This window comes from Balaenoptera physalus (genome assembly GCF_965194825.1).
Source record: "Balaenoptera physalus genome assembly, chromosome: 20".
Classification (NCBI taxonomy): Eukaryota; Metazoa; Chordata; class Mammalia; order Artiodactyla; family Balaenopteridae; genus Balaenoptera; species Balaenoptera physalus.
In genome coordinates, this window is record NC_138901.1 from 52,893,690 (window position 1) to 52,916,874 (window position 23,185).

Here is a 23,185-nt window from a genome sequence, read left to right on the forward strand (position 1 = left end):
AAATAATTTACGAACATTTCGGCTGACAAGAAATACTGCAAGCTCCCTGAGGACAGAAGCCGCAATCTCTGAACATATAAGAAGCTCTCAATAAACTATTACGTTGAACAATACATGTAATGAGACTGACAAAAAGCAAAGGATCAAGGGAAAATGTCCCAAATCAAATGTTTTTCCTCCAACCCCCGCCCCCCCAGAAATCTGCCTGTCCTCCTGAGCTCCCTCTCACAATAACAGCAACCACAAAAACACATTTATTAGCAAGTCCCTGGGCTGGGTTTTCACCCACCTGGCCTATGCTCTCTGAGGACAGCACCCCCATCTTTCAGCCCCTCAGGCCTGAGCCCCTTGGCTTCTCTCCCTTTCCTCCCGCACTTCCCAGTGCTGAGTCTTCTTCCTCTCCAAGGTTGACACTGTCATCAATTCTGCCTCCACTGTCCCTGATCTAGTTCAGGCCCGTGTTACTTACTTAACTCTCTATCACACCCTACGCCGCCACGAAGTTATCTTTCTAAAATAGATATAAGATCAGGTTACTTCCCACCTCAAAAAAATTAGGTTTACCAACTGAGATCCTACTTCCGGTCCGAGGCCTCACTCCACAGCCACGTGCTCTGAGAAGCATCCCACAACAGATCCTGCCCCAACAGACCCACCTCCCCTCTCTGCTCCCACAGCCCACTGCTTGCAGTGCCCTATCACAGCACTCACTCCATTCTGCTTCAGGTGGAATTACCTGAATGTGTGCCCTTATGTTTTCCATCTGAGTTCTATGATGACTTTGCATCCCCTGCAAAGACTTCTAACACTCCCAGCACCTAGTCCTGGCACATAGCAGGCTTGGCCAAGTGCCCACTGTACGCGTGTTTGCACATATAAACTAACCAGTTCAAACTCTTAACCATTTATACAACAACCCGACTTAATTTCTATTATCCTTATGTACAAAGTATACCAATGACATACAGAGTAAAATAACTGTTTGGGACAAAAATATTGAAAATGAGTATTGCAAAAGTCTGATTAAATTTCATGTCCTAAAGTTCCAATGCCTAACACAAAATTTAGAAGTGATAAATCAGGACAACTAAATTGGTCCATAAATGACAGTGTTTTATCCAAGAACCTATCCCTGTCTGCATTTGCTTTCTGGAACTCAGAATGAAGCCCAGATACACAACTCAACAATACCTGTTTTAGTACTGCTGCCAGGTGGCCGTGGACGTGTGTGTTGACGTTTTTCATCTAACAAATGTCGGACATCTGCAAATTTCTCAGGTGTTAATTTGTTACCAATTCGGTTTTTTATATTGCTTGTAGATAGAGTATCTGCCCTCATGGAGTTCCTTTAAAAAGGGGGGTGGAGGAACAGTAAACCAACTTGAACTGTGGGATAACACTCATACAACAATCTCATACACTCTGGAAAAACAATTTAAGAAACCCGATCTAACATGGCCAACGTTCACTTACAACACCATAAACCAGTAATTATTTGCTTACAAAAGCCACGACCAGCCTGCTGTAAAGAGGCTGCTTGGGGCGAGCAGGCCCCTGAGTCTTCCGGGGTGGTTTCCACACACGGCATCTGCGAGCTATCGCAGAGCACGTACCTGCGAGCCCCCTCCTCCTGGGACAAACGCTAAGTAGAGGCCTGCAGAGGGCTGGAGGGCTGGTTGTTGTCTAGACACAACAGAGTCTAAAACCCCTTTCGTTAAAGGACAGACATCTCTGTCAAAGACCTCTCCCACCACGTCAGGGGACGAGTTCCATTATTCTGGCAGCATTTGCCACTGGAAAGTTCTCTGAAAACTAAAAATAAGGATGTGAACAAGGCCATACAAACCAACCAGCTTAAAAGTTTTTTCTTCCCTTTTCCCAAACACACCATCAAGAACTCTTAGAGAGCACCCCGCCTCCAGCCCTCTCTGATCCATGCATACGCCATCTGCCCTCAGGAATCTGCTCAGCTCCACTGGTCACCAAAGAACGCATATTAAAATAACTGTATTTTTTCGTCCATGAATAGCAAAAATCAGAGTGATAATACCTAAGGTTGGTGAATTATGTAGGCAACAGGTGGTAATTTGAGTAAAACCTTTTTGGAAGGAAATTTAGCAACATCACATTTTAAAACACGTGCCTTGTCTTATGCAGTAACTAGAATTTATCTAGTTGGTGCAACAGTAAGAAAACAGAAATCCAGGGAATCCCCTGGCGGTCCAGTGGTTAGGACACCGCACTTTCACTGCCGAGGGCCCAGGTTTGATCCCTGGTTGGGGAACTAAGATCCTGCAAGCCGCATGGCGCAGACAAGGAAAAAAAAACAAAACAGAAATCTCCATCAATAAGGGATTGGTTAAACAAACAATGACACTTTCAAACAATGGACTACATACAGTTGAAAAAACAGCAGATGTCTACACTATATTAAATGGAAAAAGCATATGTCAAAACAATATAACTTAATTTTTGTACAAATATATCTATAATTTCTCTATGTGTTATGTATACACATAAAACTAGCAGGAAAGTAATTCACCCAATTGCTAACAGTCGTTCTCTTAGAAGAGGATGAGATTACAGGTGACTTCACTTTCTATATTGTCTATAGTTTTTATAACAAGGATCACCTCTTGTACATTAAGAGGAAAAATCAGACGCTACAAAGGACTGAAATTAGAAAAGATAAAAATGGATATAAAATTAAGAGGTATTAAGAAGAAGTTAGTAATTGGTATTCAAATCAAATTAAAAGCTAGCACTGATAAAAAGGGAAACTATTTTTACCTGATATTTTTCAACTGCGATTCCACTTCGTCAGCATACATCGTCATTTTCATGCTCTTCTTTGGTGAAGGGGTGGAAATCATTTTCAGTTCTAGATCATAGTCCATTTCATCCGAGTCTGAGCTGCTGGCACTAGACCGCCGAGATGTGCTCCGCTCCCGGGTCTGCTTGAGGGCTGGGAGCTCCTCGTGGTACTCCACCACCACCCTGTCATCAGCATCCATGTCCTGGTCCTCCTCTTCCTCCTCCTCCTCTTCCTCCTCTTCAATGGGTTCCTCAGGAACATTCACTAGTCCTAAGGAATTTAACCAAAAAACATTAGGAAAAGCCCTAAAACTAACAAATCCAATTTTCTATTCTACGTCAGTGACCTTTTTAAAAGATGGGATTCCCATCCTTAGAGTTTATTGGGGCATTATCTATAATAGTGCTAATCTGGTTACCATTCTGATCCCTGCAACAAAGAATGTCTAGGTAGAGTATGAACTAGCAGCCTGATGCAATATTACAAAGTTGTCTAAAATACAGACCCTCATCATTATTCACAGATTCTGTATTCGTGAATTTGCCAATTTTATTTGTAACTCCAGAATCAAAACCCATGGCACTTTCGTGGTCATTTGTGGACATGCATAGGAGCAGCAAAAAATTTGAGGCACCAGCCATGCATGTTCCCAGCTGCGGGCAAACAAAGCCACATCCTTTTTGTTTCATCTCTCACACTGTAAACAAGTGTCTTTTTTGCAGTCCAGTGAGTGCTAATTTTTAACACTTTTGTGGCTTTTATTGGTGATTTCCCTGTTTAAAATAGCCTCTGAGCATAGTTCCAAAGCTGTCTAGTGTTCCTAAACACAAGAAGGCTGTGATGTGCCGTATGGAGAAAATACGTGTGTTAGATAAGCTTTGTTCGGGCATGAGTCACACTGCTGCTGGCCTTGAGTCCAATGTTAATGAATCAACAGTATGTAGTAAATAAGGTGTCTTTAAGCAGAAACACAGATCAAACAAGGTTATATATTGATCAGTTGACAAAAATGGTGTGATTAGAGTCTCTGAATGGTTTTCAATGATCACGATGACTTTCTAGAACATAACCGCCATGAATAATGAAATGTACCTTTAAAAGTCATGGAAAAATGCTTGTAAGTGGAATGCTTGAAGCAGAATATAAAATATATGTCCACAACAGTTATTACAGTATTTATTGTGAAAAGAGACAAAGGAAAAATGTAAAATGAAATCAGTTGTTAATCTTGGAGTGCTAGAATTAGAGGCAATTTGTTTTTTTAATTTCTTTAGTATGAATATAAAGATTATATAATGAAAATATCTTAAAGTAACTGAAATTGGAAAAGCCTAACTGTGTATCAGAAAAGTATGTGCGTTAACATGCAGATTTCAAATATACAGGTTTGGATATTCACATTAAATTAAAATGTAGAGATTTCACCTCTCACTGTCCCCATTACAATGATAAATGTGTATGCGTGTTATTCTGTGTTTGTATGCTGACTTGGCTGGTTCTACAAAGCATATAGAAGATTTTCACAGATCAGATTCAATATAAAAACAAATCTTTATAAAACATAATGAAAATGGTTCTTTCACAATAAGCACCAAAAGGAAGGAAGGAAGAAAGGAAGGGAGTAAGGGAGGAGGGGAGGAGGGGAGGTAGGGAGGGGGAGAGAGAGGAAGAGAAAAAGAGAAAAAAGAAGGAAGAAACAAAATGAAACCCAAGTCATGATATCGCACTTTACTGAGGCATTCACGTGCACAAGCCAATAAGCACAGAACGCTAAACACAGCAGCTTATTTTCATCAGACAAAGGAACGATAAAATGAACTCATCCAACAAAATAATTAAATTTTTTTTTCACGCAGCTTTTGATATTAATAGGAAAATTAGATTCCTAAGAAAAGTTTTAATTTTTCCTACATCTTGCCTTTATTGTTAGAACAGCTTTTATAAAATCATTTGACCTCTTTGTATGGGCAATTTCAAATTAATTGTGACTTGACTTACTTTCCTATATGTTGGCAGAGGGTGAGGGCAAGGAAGAGAGGATGATAAAGTTTGGAACCTTAAGAGACTGTATTAAGAATAAAAATATGATTTCAGGAGCCAAACATGTGTCTACCCAAGAGCTGAGCAGGCAACTACCGGAATGTCGGTGTTTATAGGATGTCAAGCCAACGTCGTCCCCAATCAGGGCTCTCTTCTTGATCACATCCCGCTGAATGCGACGGGAATGGTATCTTCGCTTCCTGTAACATTGCCAAAATAAGCACATAATCAAAAACCAACAGGAAGGGCCTTGAAATCCACTAGTTAATTTCAACTACACCCTGACACAATGTTAGGTGCTGAAACAGAGATATTTCACAGGAAACTGAAAGTCAGCATTCTCACACCATTTATCACAGTTAAAAATCTTGAATTCTTTCTTCTTGTCTTCCTTCATGTCCACACATGGTGTTGACATTCCACTGCAGAATACCAACTGAAGGATTATGAAAAGCTTACGTACTATTTAAACTATTGTATTTTAAGGTTTTGGACTCACCAAGAATTACTAAGAATTCCTTTCATGCCTCCGTAATTTGGATTCCCATATTTCATGTAATACTGACTTCTTCTCGCTGCTCCAAGTTCCTTTTTGTCATCTAAAAATTAATTACAACAGTTACCAAGGATTTCCTGTGAGTGTGAAGACAATGTTGAATGGGTTGAAAAAAAAAAAGAATGTTTTTCATGGCTGGGATCAGATCAGCACAATCTGCCAACAAAAGGGAAAGATGCACTATAAACACTCACTCTCTGAATGCCTCCTAACGCAGTGCCTTGTGGAGGGGGTGGAGTAAAATTCAGAGATGAGGGAGGTTAAGCTGCTGTTAGGGAGCTGACTTCATAGAGAAAATACCACTAACAACAATACAATATACTAGGTTCCAAGAAGCATAGGAGAGCATCAGTTATCACCAGTGTTCAGGAATCAAAAAGGCTTTTAGAAGAGGTGTCATTTTCACTGCCCCCTGAAAGATGATATTCATTTCTGAATGACAACACTCCAATAACACAGAATCAGGGGCAAAGAAACAGATTATACATAGGTCCATATATTTGGCAAACCATTTTTTTTCCAGTTTACCGTGATGTTCCTCAAAATGGCTTAAGGAAAACAGCACAGCACCATATAACCAGAATGCACACAAATGGTCCCTCGAATAAGTAAATGAAGAAAAGACCCCATTTATCAAGTTAAAATGACAGGTAACAGGAAGAAAAGGTGGTCAGTGAGCACACATATTTTCATAATATAAAGGTCTCCTGACAGCTCCCTGAGCACTCACTGAATGCAACGGATGAACACCAATGAGAACGTACCCAGTGCTAGAGATAAATTTGGTGGCACAAACCAGAATGTGCACCCTACAAAAAACATGCCCACCAGCTCCTTGGAGAAATGGCTGATTCCAGATCTGGGGCAGGGAAAGTACAAGTTGAGTCTGGCAAAACAAGATGTTTTATTGTGCCATAAAGTAAGAAAGAACTCAAAGAATCATGAAGGCGTGTCAAAAGAACACAGTTTGAAGAGACTCTACTGGCCAAATCCAAAATAATTTGTGAATCAAGATAATGATAGAATGGATGATAACCCATTGAATAAAACTCCATGAATCGAAACTGATATAAGCAAGTAAAAAAGATAAGTAAACACATAAACAAATGGGTAAAAAGGGAAAGCTCTTCCTTACAGCAGACTGCCAACTAATAAATGAGAGAGCTAAAAAGTCATCAATGGATCTAAAGCTATTGCATGGAAGTTGGATGAGGAACAGGCTATTTACATAACCTCAAAGCATCTCCCCACAAACCTTTAAATTATAAATGGAAAAAGAGTAACTTTATAGTGGAGAAACCTGGCGATCATTACCTTAACCAAGTGATAAAAGCTAACATCCTCAGGAAGGGGATAAATAAATACAATGTGCCTCCTGATATGATGCACTGAAAATGACACAATGTCACTTCTGTGGTATAAACGCACACCTGAATTTAATTAGGAGACATCAGACAAACTAAGGGGCAGCCTATAAAATAATGAGCCTGTCCTCTTTAAAAATGTCCCAGTCAAGGAAAACAAAGGAGTAGTTCCATACTCAGGGAGACTAAGGCCACATGGCAGACTTAAACACCCAGTCCTGGAGTGGATCCTAGTTCAGTGGGGGAGTAGGATACAGAATAATCCAAATGTATTTGATAATCATCACCATTGTCAGCAGCAGCAGCATGAACTGTTAACACTTACACAGCACTCACTGTGTGCCAGACAGTTTTTTTTTCCCCCAGGTAGTTTTAATATACAGAGTGGGGAGCTGGTACAATCTGAATGTGGACTCCAAATTAGGTAACAGTATTGTATTAATGCTAAGTTCCCTGATTTTGATAACTGTGTGTAAAACAAAGTCCTTGTTCTTCAGAAATACTTACTGAAGTATTCAGGGGTGAAGAGCTGTCATTTCCAATTAACTCTCAACTGACTCAAACCACCCCCCCCCACACACACATTATTAATGCGTACCAAAATCATTATGTGTAAAAAGCCTTATGAATTGTTAAGAGGCTTTTAATTTAATTCTTTAGAGAATTAGAGTTGAATGGTACTACTAGCAATGTCCAGGAAGATATTGCTGTGATACATAAACTACAATTTTAAAGTTTTCATAGTTCAGATGATAAACTGGCTGAAAAGCACATGGGACAAACCAGCTTTGACAGAAAATAACTTACTTTAGCTAGAAACCACAAAAGTATACAAATAACTAATATTCACTTTCATCAATGTCTGAAATTCCAACTCAGGCAGCAAGTCATTGATTTTATAAGCACAGAATATTATAGTTTGAAGGATCTTTGAGATTACTTGACCTAAGTTCTGATTCAAAAGAGAAGGTGTCACTCAATAAAAATCACTTCGATTAAAAATAAAAATCAATACCAATTATCATTTACCTTTTGTAGCAAATCTCATGAATAATCTATTTCCTTTAGCAAGTTTGTTAGCTGGACGAAGATCATTTCTTAGCAGAGACTCTTCTTCTACCTGAGACAACGTGTCCAACTTAAGAAAAAAGAGCATTTCGACATAAAAATTAAAGCCTTTTTCATATTCATTCAGCAGCAAAGTTACCATTGATTAAGAAAGCAATCTACCTTTAATAATACCCATCAGCATTACAGCACCAGTTCCTCTGCAGGATGTCTAAGTCAGAGGTCTTCCCTGACCACCTTGTCTAAAAGAATCGTCTCCATCATTCTCTATCTGCTTACCCTTCTTTACTTTTCTTCACAGCACTCATCACCTCCTGACATTCTATTACATATCTGTGTATCAGTGTATTGTCTGTCTTCCCCACTAGAATGGAGGCTCCAACAGGGCAAGGACTTTGTTTTGCTTGACGCTATATCCCCAGCACCTAGAATTTGGTATATGGTAGGCACTTAATAAATAATTTTTAAATGAATACACTTTAATATTTCCAACAATAGTACATACGCCATTAGGAAATATGCCATTACTTGCTATTCCTTAATTTTACTGATTCGATAGCATTTCAAAGGATTTCTCAATAAAACCATTTCCTTTCATACAGAAGTGTGAGTACTAAGATCTCAAGACGAATCATTCATTATAGCCACACAAACTTAAAGGCCAAGAGCCTGGTGCCCCCTCAGGAGGTGTAATGGTGAAAGCCAGGGGAAGAACACAAAGTACTGTATTAAGTCTTTAAGGCTTAAATACCAAGACAGCAAGCAATTGTTTACAGTGAAACCTTACAGACACTTTTGCCCTCTCACTGACCTCTACATCACTTGCGTTCTCGTCTTCAACTTCTCCTTCTTCAGCCTCATCGTCATCGGAACTGTCGTCTTGCTTGTCTAAAATGGAACATGAGGGACAAGATGAATCTTAACTCCATCTCATACATGCTAAGTCTAATATTTTCTCCTCCTCTTTGCTAATGATCCAAAGCATCATAGCTTATTTCAGAAATAACTGGCGATGAGATACTATATAACACTGCACAGAAACTCAAGTTGTAAAGGACAGGACTTTTAGCCCCAAAGTCCCTCCTTTGCGGTCAGTTACCTTTTTTACTTTTCTCAGATGACTTGTCCTCATTGGCATCCTTGCTTCTTATCTTATCCAGGGCTGGCAGGGAACTCATATTGATAAGGGCTCGTGTGGCTGTCATTTCATCCAACCAAACCACGTTACCTAAAATAAGATAACACGTTACATCACATCCAAATGGTTAAGTTTCTTGAGAACAGAGACTACATCATATTCATTGCTAAAGTCTCATTCAGCTATGGACTGGCATCAGTAAGTGTACACCAACTAATGAACGGAACTATAGAACCTGGTAGTAAAACTTCTTTGATAAAATCAACCTAGAGCTGCATTCCCAAACTGGGTCCCACAAAATAATGGTCAAGTACTCCATGAAAAAGGGTTCTGTATATTAAAACTGCCTGGCATACAGTGGGTGTTATACATAGGTGTTAGCAGTTCTTGATGATGATGATGGTGAAAATTCTCAAATAAATTTGGATTATCCTTTATTCTACTGCCCCCTACATGGAAGCCCTCTGCTGTTCCTTGTTATCCAGACATGCTAAATGATGTTTCCCTACTGTGAAGTGTGGGTGATGATGGCATCCATGGGATATATAGAATGGAGGCGTGACAGCCACCTGGCTTTGCAGCAATCAATTTAATTTGCTTCTTTAAGAGAATTTAGCAAGAAAAGGTTTTTGAGTTTAACTTTAAAGCAGCATTTCTCAAACTTATGTTACTCCTGTATCTCAGTTTGGGAAATGAAGGTCTAAAGATTCTCATCTTTGTTAATAATATGCCACATGGTCTTGAGCAAATAATCTCCCAATTCTGTTTCTCAGTTTCTGATGTACAATACGAGATAGTTGAACTGGATGATTCTAAGGGTTCCTCTGACTCTAACATCCCTTAGCTACAGTTTTAATTAGCTAAATCAGGCGTTAGCAAATCCAGCCCACCACCTGCTCTCATTGATTCATTCATCCATCTATCCATCACCGATCCATTTATCTATTTATACTTGTACCGGCTTTATTTAGTTATAACTAACGTACGATAAACTACACACCTGCCACCTGTTTTTGTAAACAAAGTTCTACAGAGAACAGCCAGGCTCATTCAGTTATATTGTCTATGGCTGCTTTCACGCTACAACGGCAAAGCTGGGTAGATTCCACAGAGACTGTATGGCCTGCAAAGTCTACAATATTTATCATCCAGCCCTTTATAAAAAAAGGCTTGCCATCCCCTGATTTGGATGGTCTAAGTTAAGAAAAAAGAAAAAAGGAGAAAAACTTTTACTCAGTCATGCTTCTTCTTCTTTCAATGAATTAACATCTAAGAAAGCAGCCAGGAAAGCCAGGTCAGCACACTGGCAGAAAGTAAAGCCAGACTAGAAGTGGGTCAAGACAAGAAGCCAGCAGAGTGGGTACCAAAGGTCAGGCCAGACTTGGAGAGGGGACGCAAGTTAAAAATTACAGTTAGCTCACAAGTGGAACAGCCCCCAGATTAGGGCCAGCAGATGAAGCTCCAGAAAACACAGTCCAAAGCAAGCAGAGATGAGAGGTCTGGCACTGTGTCAGAGGGCTCTGGTCTAGTTCTAGGTCACAGATAGCCCTCTGAAAAGCTGTATGGCAAGCTGCAATGACAAAGTCTAAAGCCCTGAAAATGCAGCCCCAAGTCTATGCAGTTGGACCCACCCCTTTGTTGGGAAACTGTGGGTGTTAAGAGAGGCCTCAGTCATGTACCCCGGAATCAGCTGCCAACAACCAACCTCCTAGAGGCCTGATCACCACCTCTGAGCTGACCTAGAACACGCATGGAGTATGATCTGGCAGACTGGTTAATGCACTCTGGTTCTCAGCAGTGGGCAACTTTTTCTCTCCTAGGCTAAAGGCAGAGGTTAGCCATAGTCTGGCCAAAATCATTCACCATTTGAGATGGCAAAAATTCTTTTAAAATCATAAACAAAAGCATATTCAAGTAACTTGGGTTACTTACAGGAGGTATCATCCAACCACTCAATGTGGGCCGGAGGATATTCTTTAAAATAGGAAAAGACATCCTGGGTACTCATCTCATCTACGCCGCAAATGTAGATTGTCTCCAGTCTCACTTTGGGGATTGCTAGAAAAACAAGACACCTGCTGTTGCACAATCCACCAGGAGCCCATTGTAACAGTTCAGATAATAGGTATTTTCAAAAGAAATATGCTGAAAGAGATGATAATTATTTCAAAAGAAAATGAGACTTGACAGTAAGGTAAACTATTTTAATTTTTATCACACAGCAATAGCATTAAACAAATGACTATTCAGAATGGGCTTATTAGGCTGAGAAAGATTAAACAAATGGTGTTGATAATATACATGATACCTCATATCAAAATGACCTGTAATAATAAAAGTAATACAGAATTCAACAGGATTATTCATTGAACTTGATACACTGATTCTAAAATTTTTTAAAGATATGTCAATGAGAAATGTGTGATAGTCAAGACAGTTCTGAAAAGAAGAAGAGACACTGCCCCTAGATGTAAAGCAAAGTATGAAAGTAGAGCAAAGAAATCCTACAAATCAACAGAAAATGACAGCCCCAAATAAAAATGGGCAAAGGATATGAGCAGGCAATTCACACAAAAAGAAAGAGAAAAGGCCAATAAACATGAAGAAATGGTTGACCTCACTACTATCAGGATAATCCACCTTAAAACAAGATATCAGTTTTCATTGACCAGGTTTTTTTGTTTGTTTGTTTTTTTAATTTATTTATTTTTGGCTGCATTGGGTCTTCGTTGCTGCGCACGGGCTTTCTCTAGTTGCGGCAAGTGGGGGCTACTCTTCATTGCGGTGCGCGGGCTTCTCATCGTGGTGGCTTCTTTTGTTGCGGAGCACAGGCTCTAGGCGCGCGGGCTTCAGTAGTTGTGGCTCGCGGGCTCTAGAGCACAGGCTCAGTAGTTGTGGAGCACGGGCTTAGTTGCTCCGCAGCATGTGGGATCTTCCCGGACCAGGGCTCAAACCCATGTCCCCTACATTGGCAGGCGGATTCTTGACCGCTGTGCCACCAGGGAAGCCCACTGACTATGTTTTTAATTCATGTCTTTTAGTATCAATTGGATGCAGTGTGGAGGAAAGAGCCGCTCCCTCTGCTGGTGGGAGTGTGAACTGGCACAGCCACTCTGAAGGGCAACTACGAGTGTCTATTACAAATGTAACTTAGCACATGCCCTATAGGCATAGGAATTCTCTTCAGTATCTATCCTAAACACACATGGGTTCACAGAGTGGTTCACACAAAGATGTTTGTTGCAGCACGATTTTAATAACCCAGTAGCTATCAGAGAAATAAATTATGGTTTATCCATATTAAATGAATCATACTTTATCCATATTATAGAATATTAAGCAGTTAAAAACAATGAGATAATTTATTATATACCATGGAAAGATTCTAAGACACATTACTGAGTGAAAAAAAGCTGCAGAAAAATACATACATTAAAAAAATTAAAACATAAATATCACCATATATTTTCTAAGGGTATACATTTGTGTACACAAATACATAGAAGAAAGTCTGGAATAATTCACTCCACACTGATAAGAGCTGTTACCTCTGGGAAGGAAGAAATGTTGAAGGCTGTGGTCTAAAGGAACCTCAGCCTTACCAGAATTGTGTTAATTTTTTACTAAATACTTTAAGCACATTATCTCATTTAATCTTTCTAATTGTGAAATATGCAAATATATCAACAAAGAAAAAATATTTTTTAAATACCTGTATATCCACCACCTAGCTTTACGCCTAAATTCTTAAAAAGATTTGAGGCAAATAAAACACTACATATAAAACTAGGGCCTGGGCTTCCCTGGTGGTGCAGTGGTTAAGAATCCGCCTGCCAGCGCAGGGGACATGGGTTTGAGCCCTGGTCTGGGAAGATCCCACATGCCGCGGAGCAACTAAGCCTGTGTGCCACAACTACTAAGCCTGCGCTCTAGAGCCCGGGAGCCACAACTACTGAGCCTGCGAGCCACAACTCCTGAAGCCCAGGTGCCTAGAGCCCATGCTCTGCAACAAGAGAAGCCACCACAATGAGAAACCCATGCACCGCAGAGTAGCCCCCGCTCACCTCAACTAGAGAAAGCCCGCACACAGCAAGAAAGACCCAATCCAGCCAAAAATAAATAAATAAAATAAATTAAAAAACAAAACAAAACACCCTAGGGCCTGTGTAAGCTCTCCACGTCTCTTCTCTCCCCGACTTCTCCAAAGTAGTTCTGTCAAGAAGTCAGCATCTGGGACTTCCCTGGTGGCGCAGTGGTTAAGAATCCGCCTGCCGGGCTTCCCTGGTGGTGCCGCAGTGGTTAAGAATCTGCCTGCCAATGCAGGGGACACGGGTTCGAGCCCTGGTCCGGGAAGATCCCACATGCCACAGAGCAACTAAGTCCGTGCGCCACAACTACTGAGCCCACGTGCCACAACTACTGAAGTCTGCGGGCCTAGAGCCTGTGCTCCCCAACAAGAGACGCCACCGCAATGAGAAGCCTGTGCAACCCAATGAAGAGTAGCCCCCGCTTGCCGCAACTAGAGAAAGCCCTCGCGCAACAACGAACACCCAACGCAGCCAAAAATAAATAAATAAAATAAATTTATTAAAAAAAAAAGAATCCGCCTGCCAATGCAGGGGACACAGGTTCAAGCCCTGGTCCGGGAAGATCCCACATGCCGCGGAGCAACTAAGCCCGTGCACCACAACTACTGAGCTCGCATGCCACAATTACTGAAGGCTGAGTGCCTAGAGCCCGTGCTCCGCAACAAGACAAGCCACTGCAATGAGAAGCCCGTGCAACAAAGAGTAGCCCCTGCTCGCCGCAACTAGAGAAAGCCCACATGCAGCAATGAAGACACAACACAGCCAAAAAAATAAATTAATTAAAAAAAAAAAAAGAATTCAGCATCCATTACTCCTAAATATGTTTTTATATGTCATATATTTTATTTAAAACAAATGAACTTGGAAATACATGTGAATACTTTCAGATAAAAGTTTTTTAATTTTTTTTTTTGTCATTTTGAAGAGTAAAAGATAGGTTTAATGGGAGCCCATTAGGTGTGGCCAGAATAAATCAGGTAAGTATCTTCCTGCCAACTCAGATTCATGAAGACAGAGATACCATCAAGACTTATGAATCCTGGGACTTCCCTGGTGGTCCAGTGGTTAAGAATCTGTGCTTCCACTGCTGAGGGGATGAGTTCAATCCCTGCTCAGGGAACTAAGATCCCGCATGCTGCATGGTGCGGCCAAAAAAAAAAATAAGATTTATGAATCCTTAGCAAGTCCTTATTAGTGACCAGCAGTGCAACAATGAACAGAACCCCAAATGAGATGGACGTCCGCACTGGACATGCAGAGTAACTCTACCACGCAGGATGGGAAACTGAAGAGGTAGCCCAGGGGACCTTCTCAGTTCTTCAAGCTAAAAGCCATGATTTTGGAGGAAAAAGTCCTATGGGAAGTAAAGAGATGGTTTTGAAGAGGGTAAACAACAAGGAGAGCTCCTGGTGAGGGTAGAGGAATCAGACTGAGGAGCAGGCAGAAGAAAATCTTGTAGGAGATGCTGATATGAAGGATTTAATCATATATGAGACAAGCTCAAGATCTGATGGAAGCCTGCCAATGTCACTGCTTAAAATAAAACAAAGCAACAAAGAAGGCGCCTAGATTTATGCCCAGATGATGAGAAAGGACTAATTGCTGAGGTGGCAGTGAACAAATGAACTGGGGAATGAGAACTGGGCATTTACTGAGTGTTGACTACAAGCAAGGTGGTGAGGGAATCATCTCGGATTTTCCAGCAGGAAAGAAGACAATGAATGACAGGTCGTAGGACACAAAACTCAAGTCTTTAGGAAAGCAGATTTCTGAAAATCCAGAGAAAAAGTAGCCAGTTTCAAAGCCTCAGATTAGAATGATCAAAAAATTTGGAAGACACTAAATACGGTAACTCAGAGTATGAGAGGTGATCCCAAGAAAAGAGAAAGCAGCAAAGCTTAGGTGAGCACAACTCACCAAAGAACACATATGGGAGACAGATAAAGGGTAAATTACCAATATAAGAGAATAAATGTAAGAAATGTACGAATCTGAAAGACTACATCAGGCTCTATAATAACATGGAAAATGCTGATGACAGACTGTCAAGTGAAAAGGAAGAAAGCAGTAGGACTACAAAGGGAAAAGCAAAAATAAAGTCCATACCCAGAAAAGATTAGAAGGAAATGCACAAAATGCTGACAATGACTGCATTTGGGTGGTGCACTGTGGGCAACTTTTCTTCTTACTTTACTTTCCAAATTTTCTTTGGTGGACATGAACTGTTTGTCTAACATCTAACGAAGAAAAGGTTACAGTCCAGAGCAAATAGGCTCATCAAAAATGCCGATGGGGGACTTCCCTGGTGGTCCAGTGGTTAGGACTCGGCGCGTTCTCTGCCATGGCCCCGGGTTCAATCCCTGGTCGGGCAACTAAGATCCCACAAGCCGAGCGGCACAGCCAAAAAAAGAAAAAAAAGCCAATGGTTGTGGGTTTTTTTCCCAAGTGTTTGGAGCAACATTGCTTTGGGAAAATGATGCAGGAAAAAGGGCAGAACTGTTGATCTATTTTGCTGTACTACTAAAGGACAGTAGAATAGCTATCATTAAGTAAGAACTAAAACCCAAGATAGGTGACAAGGGTTTTAGAAATAGTTTTAATAGATTTAAATCTTCTAATCTAGAATTACACCCCACTGTACTAACCAAAACACAAAGCAGTGATTTCAGAATTAGGTAGTAATCTCTAAAAAGTTGCAGGGAAGGAACGAGGTACCTTAAAGCCTTGAGAAGGACTAATTCTGTACTGATTATCAGAAAAGAGGAAAAGAGAAATTCCCAAACGATGCAAAAGATTGTCATTCTCTTAAATTTTTAAAAAATAGCTTATCAGACAGAATCTCTGATCCCTTAAGAAACCAAGTCTTTCCCACAGGAAATGACATGAGTTCACTAAGAAGCAAGCCAGCTAACCTCTTTTCTTTTTTGATTGGATTAGCAGGCAAAGAAATTCAAAGAATACCACAGACTCAAGTTTATTAAGGCATGTAATCTAGTTCCCCATGACAATAAAATGATAGGTGGGCCTGATAACAGAATAAGACTATAATTCATGGATCCGTGTGTCATGGCATGATACGGGATCATCCTGTTTGACATTTACCAACAACTGGATCAAGAAGCAGAAGCCATGCATACCAAAGTGAGGAGTGCAGCTAAAATGCTGAAAGGCAGAGTCAAGACGAAAATTAACTCCGTAGCCTGAAATGGAGTCTTGAAATCAAGATGCAATTTAATAGGGATAAATAAAAAGGCAACTTTCTAAAATGTCTCAAGTACAAGATGAGAAAGACTGTTTTGATAGGCGCAATTCCTGAGGGAAAGAACTGGTGCTTTGGTTGACTAGAAGATGACTACTATGAAATGGCTGGGACAGAAACCGTGGTCAGAGTCCTGCCATGCATTGCACGAATCCAACCAAATCTGGAATCTGTACCTCATCTGATGAAGGACATTTAGAAACTCGGAAGGGTCTAAAGGAAGGAGACCAGAAAGTCATGTCATATAAGAAAGTTTAGGGAATGGGCTGTCCATTCCTTCACCTGAAGAGTTACTGTGTGAATGAGGAAAGGACTTAATGTTGTTCTAAGAGTTACACAATAACTAATAGACAGAAATTACTAGAAAGCAATTTTTGTTCAACATGAAGAAGTATCCAAAAACAAGACCGTGGGGACTTCCCTGGTGGTCCAGCGGTTAAGACTATGTGTTTCCATTGCAAGGGGCACGGATTCGATCCCTGGTTGGGGAACTAAAATCTCACATGCCACAGGGTGCGGCCAAAAAAAAAAAAAAAAGAAAGAAAGAAAGAAAAATAAATAAACAGTGTGCATGCCTTAATTAAAACAAAAACAAAAACAAGACTGACTGCTTCATAAATAGTTCTCATGCCACCACTAGGAAATGTTCAGGCAGAGGCCATGGGGAACTTTGCCAAAAGGCCTGCAGCACTGGGCAGGAGGTGGGATCCAGATGACCTCTAAGGTCCCTTCCAACCATGAGAGCTTTGATCTTGGAGATAAAGAGAAGCTGCTTGACACTGTCACTCAGAAGTAGTGAGTTACTCCTGCTGAGGACTGGTCTAGTACAGCGCATCCCAAACCGCATCCCTGAAGCTGGCAGAGAGGTTAGGAACACAGGCTTCAGTCAGACCAGCCTTCGAATCCCAGCCTTGCTACTTACTACCTGTGGGACCTTGGGCAAGTTTCTCAACCTCTCAGCACCTTACTTTCCTCACCAGTAAAACAGAAATGACAAATACTTTCCCTGCAACAGGGTTGCTGGAAGGATAAGCTAACCACATAGCAGAGTGATTGGCACATAGTAAGCATTTATCAAATGGTGTATTTTATTACTGTTGATATTAATAAGAAGAAATAACTTGACACCTACTGTGGCTGCAGGAATCAAGATGCTTACTCCAATGTCCCCATTCTCCCAAGAGGCTGGACCACTTAGATGACTGTTTGGAAGATGGAGAATGCCAGATAATAATAATAACTAACATTTACTATATGCCAGACACCACTCTAAGAATCATAACATTTTGTTAGAGCCTCCCAACCACCCTATAAGAACTAACGTTAACTTGCCTTTCCAGATGAGGAAACTGAGGTTCTTAGAGGCTAAACAACTTACCTAAGGTCAAAGAGCTAGAAAGTGACAAGTCAGGATCTGAATACAGGCAGTCAGACTTCAGAACCCATGCTCTTAACCACAACACCAGTGGTTCTCAATCCTGACTGCACATTAGAATTACCTGAGGAGATATAAAAATAATAACTATCTCTGAGATCTGTCCAAACCCGTTCCCCCACTCTAATTTAAATTGATCTGGGAAAGGCAGCAGGGTTCTCTGGAGTTCAAGAACACACTCCAAAGCCATGCTGCCTCCTGGATCAAAAACAGCTTGTAATGAGCAACTGACATTCCAGGCAGATCTACTGTTTTTAGGAGAATCTTTAAAACCATGAGATCGGGATTACTTTCAAAAAAACATTTTTTTAAAAACTAAAATTTAACCCTGAAAGTGATCATTTTCAGGAAGGTATCCTATTCCCATTTTACGACAAGGAAAGTGAGACCTAAAAAGGTTCACTAACTCGCCTGCATTCACTAAGGAACTGAGACTAGATCCCAGGAGGGCTCAGCACTCTAAAGAGCCCCAACACAGGTGGGAAGAGAGGCTGAAGTGGGTAATTAGGGATGCTTCACAGAGGCAGTGACATCTGAACCAGAGAAAGCACGGGACAAGGAAGGGCAAATCCACAGAGTGACAGGCATGAGCAAGACCAGAAGCAAGATGTCACAGGAATGCTTACAGGACTAGAAGCAAACAGGAGGGGTGCTTTCAAGGTGGAGTTGTAAGAGAGGCCTCAGACATCTGCTTGGGTCTAGACTGTGCAGGCACATGAATGCCAAGCTGCACAGCTGGCCTTGGCCTTCATAGGACTTTTCCTGAAACAGAAATCCACTCAAGCAGATGCCTGGACGCCTGGCCTGCAAGGGAAGCAAGGTCATATTTCCAAATTGAACTCATTATGCAGAAAAAAGGAGTAAAGCAGCATCCAGAGTTGAGCTCTGCATGTGAGCTACTCTGTCCACTGGCATGGAATGAGGTTTGGGTCTCTGGTATCATATCACATATTGTAAGGCAATAGAGCAAAGTAGTTAAGAGCAAGGCTTTAGAGTCAGATAAACCTGGGTTCTAACCCTGACTCTACTTTTACTAGCTGTGTAAACCTGGGCATTTATTTAACTTCTTTGGGCCTGTTTCCTTTGTAAAATAGGGATAAAAATACATTCTTCATGGGGTTGTTGGGAGAAATGAGTACGAAACAAATATGTAACCTGCTAATTAACACAGTGCCTGGTAAGAGAGCAAGTTCCCAACAAACAGTCGCTATTCTTTCATTCATTCAACATGTTTTTATCAAACAAGCAAGCCTAGAGAAACTCACACAGCAGAGCACAGACCTTTAACATGCATTCAGAAGGCTGCCTATTAAGCCCTTCACAAATCCCAAATTTGCAAATACAACAGAGGGCGATCATTTGCATTTATGGAATAATAAACATGACTGTGAACTCACTAAAAGGGTAATAATAATTTTCCCCTCTATTTATAAATTGCTTTCGAAAACTGGGGTAGATTACTAGATATGATAATTCAGGGTGAGTTTCAGGAAGCATAATACTTACCCTAACAAAACACAAAAATAAAATAAAATCACAAGCCTGTATCAACCGAAGTATTAATGGTATACCCCCCCCCACCAATCTGACTCCCCTAAAAGAGAGTCTCACTGTGATACACTCCCACTACATTTAAAGGCAAAGAAAAGTTAACACTTCTATGTTAAAAGCAGAAAATGAGTAAGAGTCCATAGAAGCACAGTTCTAATCTCAGCTCTGCCACCAACTAGGTGACGTTCTCTGGGGCTTCTCAGAGAAGACAATCTCCTTTTTTCCAGCTCTAACATCTGAGAGACAGCTAATGCAGCTCAACTTTAACAGGTCACCTCAGAAATGGGGAATTCACAAGTTCCTTCCTTTGGCAGTATTTGGATGAGGACTGGACATGCAAGGCAAGGCCAGAAGCATGAGGCCATGGCAGGGAAAAGTGATTCTCTGGGAAAATGTGGAAAAATTCCCCCCAAACACCCTGTACCTTTCTTCATCATGTCTCGGTCCAAGGCTACATTTCTTTGGGCAAGATTTACTTCTGATCGAAAATGGAAGCGCTTGGCTCGCTGTTCTTTCTTTTCAATTGCTTCCTAGAAGGTACAGAAAAAGCCAAAGAAGTGAAACATGGAGGAGGAAAGTTAAATCACAAACACAAAATGATGCATCAGTGACAAGTAACTTAGAAGAAGTAAGCAACATTGTGCTTTTAATAACTATTGCAAAGAACTAGATATTCACAGTCAATGACTGGGAGGGTGTACACTAATAGTGCTATAATTTGTAATAATCTCTACAATGATTCAATGCCTATCACTGTATCTGGGACATAGTAGGAATTCAATGAATATTTGTTGATTCAGTGAGTAATGAATAATAGTTTGACATTTATTATTAGGAATCATGCAAACAAATTGTAACTAAACAATCTTAACACTCCAATTTTCCAGGTGCAGAAACTGAGGCACAAAGAAACTTAAAAGGTTTGCTAGAGGCACTTCAGCTAATAAGGGGCAGATCTTCTGATCTCAGTGCTATTTCTAGAAGCCCCACCACCACCCCCATTTCACAAAGTCTGTGTGCATGGTAATCACACCTATCACATTATGTCTGCCTGAGCAGTCCACTCCCTAAAGCTTTTTCTGCATTTGAAAATAACATTGAAGCAAAGAAACTCTCTCCTCTATTCTAAACTTGTGTCCACGGAATTGCCAGTTTTCATCTATAAGTGACAAGAAGCATTGATGCTCTCTAAAAAACAAAACAATCAGTTTCCTAAATTTTTTTCCAAGAGGTAAAATAAATCCAGGTCCAACTATGGGTTTCTGATAGCTTTTAGGAACCTTCACTAATTGTATATTGACTTTGCCACACTAATTGAAGGTCTGACTCTAGAAAGCTTGTGGGGATTGGTAAAGCAGCAACACTTCTGTTATTTCCCAATAGTTATGCTAATTTCCTTCACTTAAGTTTTCCCAGTGGAAACAACTCATCTACCTTCCTTTAGTAAGACTTAAGTACCAATTCTTGGCTACCACCCTTTCCCCCATATATTTGTTTCATATAATGGTAAACAGTGTAGGCTTAAGAATACTGTACACTTCTTTTTCAATTACAATAAGAAAACATCTTCACTTTATTCTATTTTCTTGTCAAAAAAGATGATCAGTTCTTTCTTTTGGGCTTTAGGCAATCAGAGACAGATTGAGACCCAGATAAAACACAAAAAAGTAAGCATGACATACTTATTTTTATTTTTGCTTTCATACATCCAATATAGTAACACAGTATTATTTATTCAGAATTGTAACTTAAACTCTGTTCGAAACTTAATTGCACACATTAAAATCAGAAACAATGTTTAAGCTGAATATCATCAGCAATTAAAGCAACAAATAAGTATCAACTGTTTATTGTAAAGAAAATAATATGTTTGGTTCTGTGAAGAGTTACAGTGAAGCTGGTAATCTAGTAACAGCAATCACTAGATAAAAGGCAATACTCCCAGGTACTGAGAATAATTCAGTCCACTTGGCCTTCAAAGTTTAGCCACACACACACATTCAGGAAATCCTATTTTTCTAGGCCTCAACCAGTGAGGAATAAAGACATTTACTAAGGGCCTACTATGTGCAAGGCACTTTCATGTTTTGCTTCATTTAAAGTGGAAACAGTTTACACATTTTTAAAGAATGGACAGCATAAAAAAAGCACTCCAGTGCAGAACTTTTTCTTGGACATGGTTAAGCACAGGCATCTAGGTACAGTGATTATATCTTCTCATGGATTCAACAACACACAAATGCTGTCTGAATGTTTTCAGGATGCATGAAGGCATCACTGTATAACACAAAACTTAAACCTAAAAAAAAAGTTTCAGTCCAACAACAAAAGAAAAAAGGAGGTAAAGAATAATTGCTGTTCTACAACTCCTAGAGATTTGTTCATTAAGTTCACCTGCTTCTCAAAATGAATAAATTAATCATGGTCTGTCTTACCTTGGAGGTGACATCGATTCCAGTGATGAAGCTGCCAGCCTTGTTTTCATATCTTCTGCTTGTGTCCTAACACGAAGGGGATGGGTGAGAATTGCTAACGAGCAACTGATGACAAGCACATGATAAACAACAGCCTGACAACCAATTCCTTCTGGATAGTCGTTCTTTTCAGCAATCCTTCCCCGGCCCTGACAACCCCATATTATGGGGAAGCCTGTCCCAGTGACTCCATGTAGCAATCAACCACTCTACCAAGAAGGCTTTTCTAGGCCTATCCACAACCTAAAGTAATTCCATCTACTGAAGGTATCCGTTTAAATGAAAATCTAAAGGCGTTCGTGAAAAATATCCAAGATGAGGCACAGTCACTTATCTCCTCAACCCAGACTGGACAAATTCATTGTGCCAGGCCACCAGATGGAGCACAAGTCTTCACCAAAATGCAGAAAGTCAGGACTCACCTCGACCTTCTGGGGAAAACACAGCACAGTGCAATGAAAACAGGATGGGATTTGGAAGCCTGGGGACTCAAATCGCAGCTCCGACGTTCACTGATTACATGACACCGTACAATTCCTTTGGCCTCTCTGGGCCTAGGTTTCCTCTGTGGTATCTGCCTACCTTTCTGACCTCTTTTAACTGCTCTCCCACTTGTGCTACAGAACTTTACCTTTCTCCAACAAAACAATCTTGTTCCCATCTCAGAGCCTCTGCACTTACTGTTGCCCCTGCTGGGAACGCTCTCTTCCAAATCTGCACATGGCTGGCTCCTTTTTGTCACTTAGGGTTCAGCTTAAATTTCACTATCTCAGAGGACTTTCCCGACCATCCTATGCCATTCTGCTTCCTGCTCTGCACACCCTCCCTGCCCTCTGCACGCTTCCATCCCATTAACATGCTTTATTCTCTCCACAGCACTCACCACTACCGTAAATTATTAGTTTACTTGTGTCCCCCCAACTGGAACATACACTCCAGGACACAGTCTGGTCTTGATCTTGGTCAAGTGCCTAGGACTGTGGCTGGCACTAAGTGGGGGACGCAGTAAGTACATGTTGAACTGAATGAATGAAGGGATGATAACACCTACTTCACAACCTCAGTGATATTTTAAATGATATAATGTACTAAATGGTAAAATGCCACTATGTTAATTGTTGTTGCCAGAGTCATTATAATTTACTGTCTTTAGTGCTCTTAACTTTCTTTTTTTTTTTTTTTTTTTTACCTTTTTCCATAATCTTAATTTAAAAGCAAGACTAACAGACATGTGCTAAAAAGTAGTCCCTGTTAGGTGAGAAATTAAGTACATGAGAGGAGCCATGCAGGACTGAGACCAGCCCTAAGAACCGGACACAAGACCACCAAACCACAAGCAAAAACACCTCTCAGCATCCCCATTGTGATAAAAGAGGGACCAAGGACCACTGCTGGTT

General features: G+C 40.6%; 1 protein-coding gene across 3 annotated transcripts in view; it reads right to left on the reverse strand.

Annotated features, from left to right (window-relative positions):
• NCBP3 (nuclear cap binding subunit 3) overlaps positions 1-23,185 on the reverse strand; it is a 28,729-nt gene that overhangs the window by 4,652 nt on the left and 892 nt on the right. For 2 of the 3 annotated variants that reach the window (XM_082443863.1, XM_082443861.1), the window contains exons 2-11: positions 21,750-21,815; positions 19,739-19,844; positions 10,914-11,039; positions 8,943-9,071; positions 8,655-8,731; positions 7,805-7,913; positions 5,355-5,454; positions 4,952-5,055; positions 2,791-3,085; positions 1,192-1,346 (exon numbers count right to left, since the gene is read on the reverse strand). In XM_082443863.1, coding sequence (XP_082299989.1) covers positions 1,192-1,346; positions 2,791-3,085; positions 4,952-5,055; positions 5,355-5,454; positions 7,805-7,913; positions 8,655-8,731; positions 8,943-9,071; positions 10,914-11,039; positions 19,739-19,844; positions 21,750-21,815 — 1,267 coding nt within the window. The remainder of the gene's footprint in view (positions 1-1,191; positions 1,347-2,790; positions 3,086-4,951; positions 5,056-5,354; positions 5,455-7,804; positions 7,914-8,654; positions 8,732-8,942; positions 9,072-10,913; positions 11,040-19,738; positions 19,845-21,749; positions 21,816-23,185) is intronic. The other variant, XM_082443862.1, reaches the window with a different exon arrangement.